Source organism: Capsicum annuum, chromosome 4 (assembly GCF_002878395.1).
Source record: "Capsicum annuum cultivar UCD-10X-F1 chromosome 4, UCD10Xv1.1, whole genome shotgun sequence".
Classification (NCBI taxonomy): domain Eukaryota; kingdom Viridiplantae; phylum Streptophyta; class Magnoliopsida; order Solanales; family Solanaceae; genus Capsicum; species Capsicum annuum.
This window is the reverse complement of record NC_061114.1, coordinates 58913771-58922789: the sequence shown is the minus strand read 5'-3', so window position 1 is coordinate 58922789 and position 9019 is coordinate 58913771. Positions and strand designations below refer to the sequence as shown.

The 9019-nt window shown below is 38.0% G+C and overlaps 1 protein-coding gene across 2 annotated transcripts; it reads right to left on the bottom strand.

Annotated features, from left to right (window-relative positions):
• Nucleotides 1–379: 379 nt before the first annotated feature.
• On the bottom strand, nt 380–8655 carry LOC107868073 (ATP-dependent RNA helicase-like protein DB10). Of its 2 annotated transcripts, none has more exons than XM_016714641.2 (9): nt 8413–8655; nt 7187–7526; nt 6175–6288; nt 4371–4439; nt 3587–3856; nt 2671–3021; nt 2209–2486; nt 918–1283; nt 380–837 (listed from the first exon to the last, which is right to left on the bottom strand). In XM_016714641.2, exons 2-9 carry the CDS (start codon nt 7493–7495, stop codon nt 726–728), a joined length of 1869 nt encoding a protein of 622 aa, XP_016570127.1. In that variant the 5' UTR covers nt 7496–7526; nt 8413–8655; the 3' UTR covers nt 380–725. The 2 variants fall into 2 exon arrangements, with proteins under 2 accessions (XP_016570127.1, XP_016570128.1); XM_016714642.2 differs by having other exon boundaries at nt 380–831; nt 8413–8596.
• Between the last annotated feature and the right edge of the window lie 364 nt (nt 8656–9019).

The following is a 9019-nucleotide window of genomic DNA, read 5'->3' as shown; positions in this document are numbered from 1 at the left end:
ATTGTTTCTTCGAACTTTCCACACACCTCCTACAGGCCATGCTTATCTCCTAAAGACCGGCCAATTGCTCAAAAGAGACGTGTTTCAGGCCACTCATAGTTTCCTTCTTTAAAATGTTGCATGCAACTCAAGGCACGCCTTGAGGCATTGCTTATTCTGTACCTTGACGCTGCTAATGCAGATTTTCATGTGGGGTCAACTCGAGAAAAACATCAATATGTTACTGAGTAGCTAAAACTATTTCCATTTACTTTCCGTCAAAGAAACACACGTCTGTATGCCATCAATACTTTTAGCTGGAGAAGTCGCAGCCCCTCTTAGGTCGGTCACTCGCACTGAAATGATTCTTGTCCCAACAGACAAGCTGATGGAACGAAAATGGAATGTCAATGTAACATTCTATATTTGATTGTGCTATATTTCTTCCAAGAACGCAATACATGTTCAGAAAAAAAAATGCCAAAAATGAAGTCCTATTGATGGTTCAACACCAGATGAGGTCCTCTTTCTTCCATAAATCCCCGAAAAGCAAATCACATCATCAAATAAAGGACGGCCAGCAGGCATACTAAGAGCCAAATGGACAAATTCCATGGATAATTATAATAAACAATACACCTTCAGTTCACTTTTGAGTACACAATATATTCCAACGAATCGTGCCTTCTTCCTCTTCTTCTAAGCAAGAAGCAAGTTGTTGCTACACGGAAGAGCCAATCAAATTATCAGGTAAACCGGCTCTTTTTGTCACTCCATCCTGAACACTTATTGGGGCTTCTGCTGCGACTACGCTTCCGTGAAGAATCCGTGTTGACGGTACCATGATCATATCTGCCACTAAATGATTAGAAACTAGTCAAAACCATGAAAGCGGGTAAACAGCAAAATTCAAAGAAAACTTATAGATGATTGAATACCTATCACGTGATCCCCGGTGATAATCACGTCTTCCGCCTCTCTCTGATGATGGATTAATCCAACCTCTTCTTCCTCCATTCCCACCAACATAGCTTCCATTAAAGCATCCACCACGTCCTCCTGGACCAGAAACCCACTGATGCCTGGCCTTCGCCATACCACCACCTCGTGAAGCCATATCACGCAGTTCAGTTGGCACGGATTGATTTGCACCTTCTAAAACTTTAACAAGATCTAAAGCATGCTTAGCATCCTGATCGGAGAAAAATGTATAGGCCAGACCAGATGCCCCTGCCCGACCCGTCCTACCAATTCTGTGCACATAATCCTCTATTCCAGTTGGGAAGTCAAAATTTATCACCACCCTGTGACAATGTGTTCTCATTAACTGCCATTACCCCAAAAGCCTGCACTTTTTTCTATTCAAAAAGGAAATATGCATATGGATGGGTAGACATATGTAGTGGATGCACATAAAAAGAGAAACTCAAAAGGCAAGTAAGGTTACACCACAATAAGGTATTGGACCAAAATCATAGTGTCTAAATTCAAGCTATATGTACTTGCGGAAGGCCAAACCCATTATTCAGATCCCACACTAGGAGACAGAAATGGGGAAGGAAACTTGACTACTTGGAAGTTGGATGTATTCCTCATGTTCAATTTCTAGGACAGAATGTAAATTGTCAACTCCTCATCCACAAATCATGCCAATGCATTCACCAACTCGGTTTCAAGCAAGCTATACAAATAACAATTTTGGCAGATGTTCTCCCAAAACCAACACACCAAACACAGAGTCACACACCAAAGGGACTAAAAAGAGCGAAGGGGACACAATAGTAAGATAAGATAAAGAATACTACTATTTCCACTCCATTTTTACGTCAGTCTTCCTCTTTGCGTCCACTCCCAAAAGATCCACACCTTTTTATAAATGGCAAGTCATCTCAACATTTCTGAGTTATCCTTCATGACATTTTACAATATTTTTGCCGAGTACATGCTTTATAGAAATTAACATGGCATTTTTAATACCAGTCAATAGAAAGGGCATTTTTGGTAGAATACTTTGTGTATTTATGTAGTAGTACTTATTTTCTCCTTAAGACTTGAACTACATTGTCCAATCTAGCACCACCATATAAGAGAATGGACAGTATCTATGCCCATCCAAACCTAATTCCACAAGAAAGTGTGACCAACAAATACTTTCTTCTCTAATTAGATATTAAAAAATTGTACCTGAACAATGCATAATCAAAGCATATTATGTTTAATGGAACCAACCTGATATCTTTGATGTCCAAGCCCCGCGCAGCAACATCAGTAGCCACAAGCACAGGAGACCTACCAGTGCGGAACTGACTTAATACATAATCCCTCTCACCCTGAGATTTATCCCCATGAATTGCAGCTGCTCCAAAGTTGCGAGTGAGATTGCGAGACAGTTGGTCACACATTTTTTTTGTTGAACAGAAAATAATGATCTTTGACCCTGGTTCTTTGGATCTCAATATTTGTTCTAGTCGCCGTTGCTTCTCCATCGGCAACAAGACTTCAATGTGCTGCAAGTGAAAATTACTTGAATTAATTGCAACCTCGCCAGTTCAGTTTTATCTTCCCTCTCTGAGTTAAGACATCTATAACATAGATTCCACTATGATACCAGTCATCTTCCCCAACAAGGAGAGTTCTTCAACTTGAAGATATTAACAAAAACTGTCCAGGAAAATGAAAAAAGGAACATACCTGTGTTATAGACTTGTTTGCAACAAGCTCATCAACATTACCAATATTAACCTGAACTGAGTTAACCAATAGATCGGCTGCAATCTTACGAACCCCCTTCGGCCACGTTGCTGTATACATCAATGTCTGTCTCTGCATAGGCACCTCCTTCACAATTTTCCTTATCTGAGGTTCAAAACCCATGTCCAGCATACGATCTGCTTCATCTAACACCAAGTAAGAAACTTGACCAAGACTAAGTCTTCTCATTTCCAATATGTCGTTCAAACGACCAGGAGTGGCGACAACAATATCTACACCCCTACTCAGCTCTCGTAGTTGTGGACCTTTTGGAGCACCTCCATACAGGCACTAACCATAAAAACAGAAATCATAATCAGTTTCTCAAGAAAAATTTAAGCTCGCAAGTTCACCACCAACTGTAATTGACATTAGAATCACAATGTAAAATAGCAACAACTATTCTATGTGCCCTGGAATAAACTGCATTAGAATTTAGCACATGCCTGATTCACAGCTCAAAAACAAGGAATGCAATATTTAACCTCTAAGATTTAGGTCTTAGATCTGTCGTCACACACAGCCGTTGTGTGATATTCCAGAATTGCAGTCAAAGAATTCATTGCATTTGAACATTGCAAACAGTGTGTCAAACAGAACATGCGCTAATTATTGAATTGATGCCAGACTAAGCATCAGTGCTTCAAAATGAATGTAAATATCCAGTAATGAAACCAAAACTATGAAATTCATAAATCACAAGCATCAAAAACCAAGAACAATTTTTTTCCTACCATAAAAAACAAAATGAAGAATCGAATTCAAGAAGCAAGAAAACCAGCAAGTCAAGGAGGAAGGGCATGGGAATCAGATATAGAAACGAAGGAAATCTAGGCCCAATTCTCTCAAAACATACCGTGCAAGATATCCTAGAGGACTTCCCAAACTTCACAGCTTCAGCTTGTATCTGCGTGGCTAACTCTCTTGTCGGTGAGAGTACCAAAATAGTTGGGCCTAATTGAGGATTACTGCAACGATTTTTTAGATGAATAAAACCAGGAATCAAGTAACCCAGAGTTTTTCCAGATCCAGTCTTTGCAATAGCTACTATGTCACGGCCCTGAAGGGCAATAGGCCAAGATTGTGCCTGAATTGGAGTAGGAGCAGTAAACCCAGCTTGATGCATCTGAAAACGTTGGCAACATCATTCAGCACATATACAAACTTATAACTTTTTCATAGATCACTTATTTGACTAATTGGAATGGCCAACACAAGAAGAAGCATCATCCCCCTTAGGTAGGCGGCCAATACTCGCTAATGCAAAAAAGAGCAGGAGACGCCTCTTCTTCAGTTTGGACCATGTGGCAGTCTGAATCATCCCCGACAGCAGCCCCAGCCATGAACATGGATGATTCGGAAAGCCTTCATAAAAGTTGGTCCACCAAATAAGGGTGCTCCACATATATGGAAGCCCCCAAAGGATGGTTGAACAGCGTACGACATTTAGCTCCTCCTTGGAGCAAATATCGCACCTGCGTGAAAATACAGATGGAAAAAAGGATGAGTACTGAAGCTCAACAGTGGACCTCCAGCAACCATTGAAATTTAGAAAGAACACATTTGATTCTACAGTAAATTCTTTGATAAGATGTCTCCTGAAGAGCGTTAAGATACAAACTAAATGGGTTTATCCATACCTCTCTCACAATCTCTGAAGGAAACCCAGTCGCTTCAAATGATGTCAAAGGTGCAGGAACATCACCTCCCTATCAAATGGAACACAAATATCATGTAAACATAAGTATCGACTACGAGGCCGAGGGGGTGGAAGAGTATAACAGCAACATAACAATAAACATGAAAGATGAAGCTCTTTTAAAAAGCATGACTGATACGATGAAGTTATTGGCTTATTGCCAATAGAACTTAGAACTTCTGCACGTAGAACACACAGAGAACTGGAAAATCACAAGACAAAATTTGACTTGAAATGCATTATCATATCGGGTAAAAGAGACCAAAAATGTTCATCTTCAAGATGATGAACCTAGAATAAGAAGGTAGTCTGAGTATGTATCTCGGACTCTTCAAAAATGTCAATGGGTGTGTGTCGGATTCTCTAAAAGTAGTGTATTTTTGGAGAGAATCCGACACGGGTGCGGCATCGAAAGTGAAAAGTCCGTGCAACTTAGCTCTGAGTTGATTTTCTTGTGATTTTCTGGTGCTTTGAGTTACACAAACCGAATCAATGAACTCCAAAACCTCATCATCCGAGATGGAAGTAGTTCAGACTTCAGACCAGAGTAATTTTTTTGGATACGCACAGTAAATAGATGAGATAATGCAGACTTGGTGAAACTCTAGGCCTAGTGAAGACAATATAAAGGAACGCCAAGTGAAGACAATATAAGAAACAAGTCATCGAAATACTGCAAAGACAATTGCCAACTAGGAAAAGATAAGATAACCTTTCACTTTGTCTAAACCCATACACCTCTCACCAAAAGATAGAGGAGGTAGCTCATACAGAATTGCCAAAAAGAATGAGGTAAGACGAGCCTTTTTTTGAAAAGATAAGACAACCTCTTACTTTGTCGTCTAAATCCATACAACTCTCACCAAAGGGAACGGAAACCTTCTAAAAAAACTATCGTGGTGTTGGGATGTAGAACTGAACATGGTATTAAGGGCAGCACAAGGTAGGGTGTTTGTCATAGCAAAATTCAATACCAACTGTGCCTAGTTGATATAACAACAAAAATTGTCCAGTTTCTCCTTTCCTATTTTCAAACATGAAGACCCCCCATTTCTTAAAAATTGGGTAGCTCAATTGGACATCAGAACACTATTTTATGCAAGGACACTAGTGGCCACCTTATTTGCTTTCTCATACATCATTTCTCTTCTCTAGTTAACAAAAACAGCTGCGCTAGATACTAATGATAAGGATAATGATGTTCAAACAAGTGTCAAGTGAACTCTAACTGATGATGATGCAATATTCAGTTAAATCTTACATTTTGTACTTTTAGTGTTGTGTTTCAATGTTTTTGTTCCAACTTAGCTAGGATGAAAAATTCTTTAAAATCTTTATTGTGATGTTGAAGACTAGTTTATAAATGCAACTATACAACAACAACAACAACAAACCTAGTTTATAAATGCAACTATAATATGTGAAATAAAATACATTTGTGAATTCCTTCATATTATTAGATGTGTAAAGTATAAACTAGTTCCTGTTTTTTCATGAATTAGTTCCTATTTTTCATGAATATATTTTGCATCTTTGATAGACAGTTGTTAATATGCAAGAATTGAGATGGCTCATTCCACATCTATCAAAAATATGGGAAACACCAATCATCCTACATGAGATCAAATCAACACCCTTTGGAGTCCAGTCCCACTTCCTCGTCAGAACAAGCATTTTGAAACTGAAAAAGAACTGAAATAGGTACTTAACATCAATCTAGAAGAAAAAAATTTTTAGTTTATTACCATAACAGAGATCTCATTGTGGCGGCAATAGGAGTCCTGAGATATGTCAGTTCCTACAGCTAGAGAATTATAGCCTTCATGATCATGAGAATGCTCAGAACTGCTTCTCGCATTCTATACACAAACAGAAAAACAGGGAAAAAAACGTGCTTTAGGGTGCACAGAGAGATAAAGAAATAAATCTAGAGGCCATTAAAATAAAAGAACTGGGGCTAAACTCAAACATTAGACTACTAAAATTCAACTCAAACGTTAGACTACTAAAATTCAAGTGTCTAGAGCAGTACTACTAAAGTTCAAGTGTCTAGAGCAGTTCAGTTTTGACCATACCCACAGGTAACTACTTACAGGAACAGATTCTTTTTAAAAGATAACATAAGTCTCTAGAGCCATTCGGCATCACCATTGCACAGCAGGGTACTATGAGTGAACAGATCTTTTTTTTGATGACAAGGGAACAAATCTTTTGTTTCCTTTCCTTTCAAATAACTGATCCTAATACTAATCACAAGTGAATATTTTTGCACATTTCTTAACATAGACTAATAAGAAATGAAATGGAAGATTGGTTTCAACAATGATACAAGGAAAGTGCAAACCAAGAGATGTTGAGGCAGCACCTTTTGGGCGCTGTGAGCACCTTTCCCCATAAATTATGATAAATACAAACATAATTGCATATAGTATGATAGTAGAACGTAATGGCTAATAAACATCTGCAACTTCACTGAATAATCATAATTCAAGCATCGTCAATGAAGATTTTTTAAAAGATCCCAAACACAGAAATGGTCTTCCATTGAGTCATTGATGTTCTTTAATTGATGTAAATAATATCAAATGGTTTTGAGAACAAGAGAACATGAAAATCCAATAAAAAAGTAAAGCAACAAAAAGTTAGCATATAGACTTTGTTGTATATATGTCCAACTGGATACAGTCAGTCTCATATTATTAAGGAAACGGAAAGGGAGGACTAAACTGATAAGAGATACACATTGTAACAAGATACCTGATCTCCCTTCAGGGATGTAACCTTGTTATTGCTAACTCTGCCATGTCCACCGTCTGGATCATAATGTTGACCTTGAGAAGTCCTTTGAACAGATGAACTTACAAATACAACTGGCTTATGTGGTGCTGGAGCAGACACACCATTTGAACAGGGAACTGGCCTCTCATATTGGGTATCATTGGTCTCTGGATTCCAGAAGTAGATATATCCGGTTGTACCATCAACTAGGCCTTTCCAAGGTTTGGGGAGGGTAGGGTCTTCTGGGGCATAGCTTGGACCAGATGATGCAGTTAAAGTAGCAGCCATCTCGAACTTCAGTCTCCAGTAACCACTGGAACTGTATAACATCAAAATGCGAAGAGTGTGAAATGTGAATTAGAGTTAAACGAACAACCATGCAGACAAAAAGGAACTTCTCTTTCATCAATGGAAGTCCATAACTTACAAAAAAGTCGTACTAGTTATCAAGATAAGTCAAGGCAAGGCAAGCAAATGTCAATTAACGAGAGGCCTAGTTAAAAGTACTCAACAGTACTCAATCACCTCAATAGTTTGTATACGCATATCACAGCTGCAATTTGGTGCAACTTACAACAACTCTCGGATATCTACGGACAGCCATATATAACAGAAAAGATTAAATAAAAAAGCCAAAATAGTTTCTGGGTGGCCGTTTAAGCTCTCTTTTTTATAACCGGGTGTCCTAGCGGCCGTTTAAGACTTCTATCACTTCTTCTTTTTCTTTCCCCTTGTCCTCTCATTGCTTTGATGTGGGAAAACTAGCTCCACTAACGTCCTCGGCCAAAACAGCTAGAGAACTATCTATCAATCAACTATATCTCAATCCAAAATTAGTTGAAGTACTAAGACCTAGTCAGTCCAAGCTACAGTTCCCCAGAAAATTAAAAGAAAAACATATTCACACGCATGAAAGCTAATTCAAACGATCTGCAGTCGCCTCGAGCAGTAGCCATTAACCGAGAAAACTTGATAAGATGGTTATCAAAATAAAGAAAAAAATAACAGCATAAATTGAAAAAAAAAAAATGAGGCCAATCAATAAATCAAAAGAAAAATTCATCCGAAACCCTAGATCATCATCAATTGTAAAACATATAAAACATATAAGCGATTGAATTGGAAGAAAAAAATCGAATAGTTGATCCAGATCTGAACAATAAGGTCTAAAAGAAATCAAAAAAATGGAAAGACAACAACCATACCTGACGATGTCGGTCTGATGAGATGACAAAAATGAAGGAGAGCTTAAATAAAATAGGAAAAATAAATGGCCGCAAATTAATGATATCTCCCTTTTTCTCTGTTGTGGGGGGTTTACAAGGACCCGGAGAGAGATACCCTTCCGAATAATGAGAAGCTTAAGGAGATAAAAAGGGCGGTTGAAATGTCATAGAGATATTCCTATCTATACTAGTTACGAGAAGGCTGAAAGCACCGGCCCACATAAATTAATATTAATATTAGGAAAAACTACATATAATAGCATACCCTAATTCATCTGTCGCATTATTTTAGGTACCTCTACTTTTGCTACCTAAGAAGGTTACTGTGCTAAAATCCCATTTTCACTTCATTCTTATTTCTCTTTTCTTAATTTAAAATTTTTATTTCTTTTTTTCCCCATTAACAATCTCTCCCGTTTCAAATTTTGTTCCTTTTGCACGATTCTGGCACGATCTGTGATAAAGATTTACTTCCTCTATTTTAGGTAATTATTAACCGCATATTGCATGTTAATGGTTTCTTTTTTTTTTCTACTGTAATTCAACTGAAAATCAGATTTTAAGGGTTTTATGTTTTAATGATGAA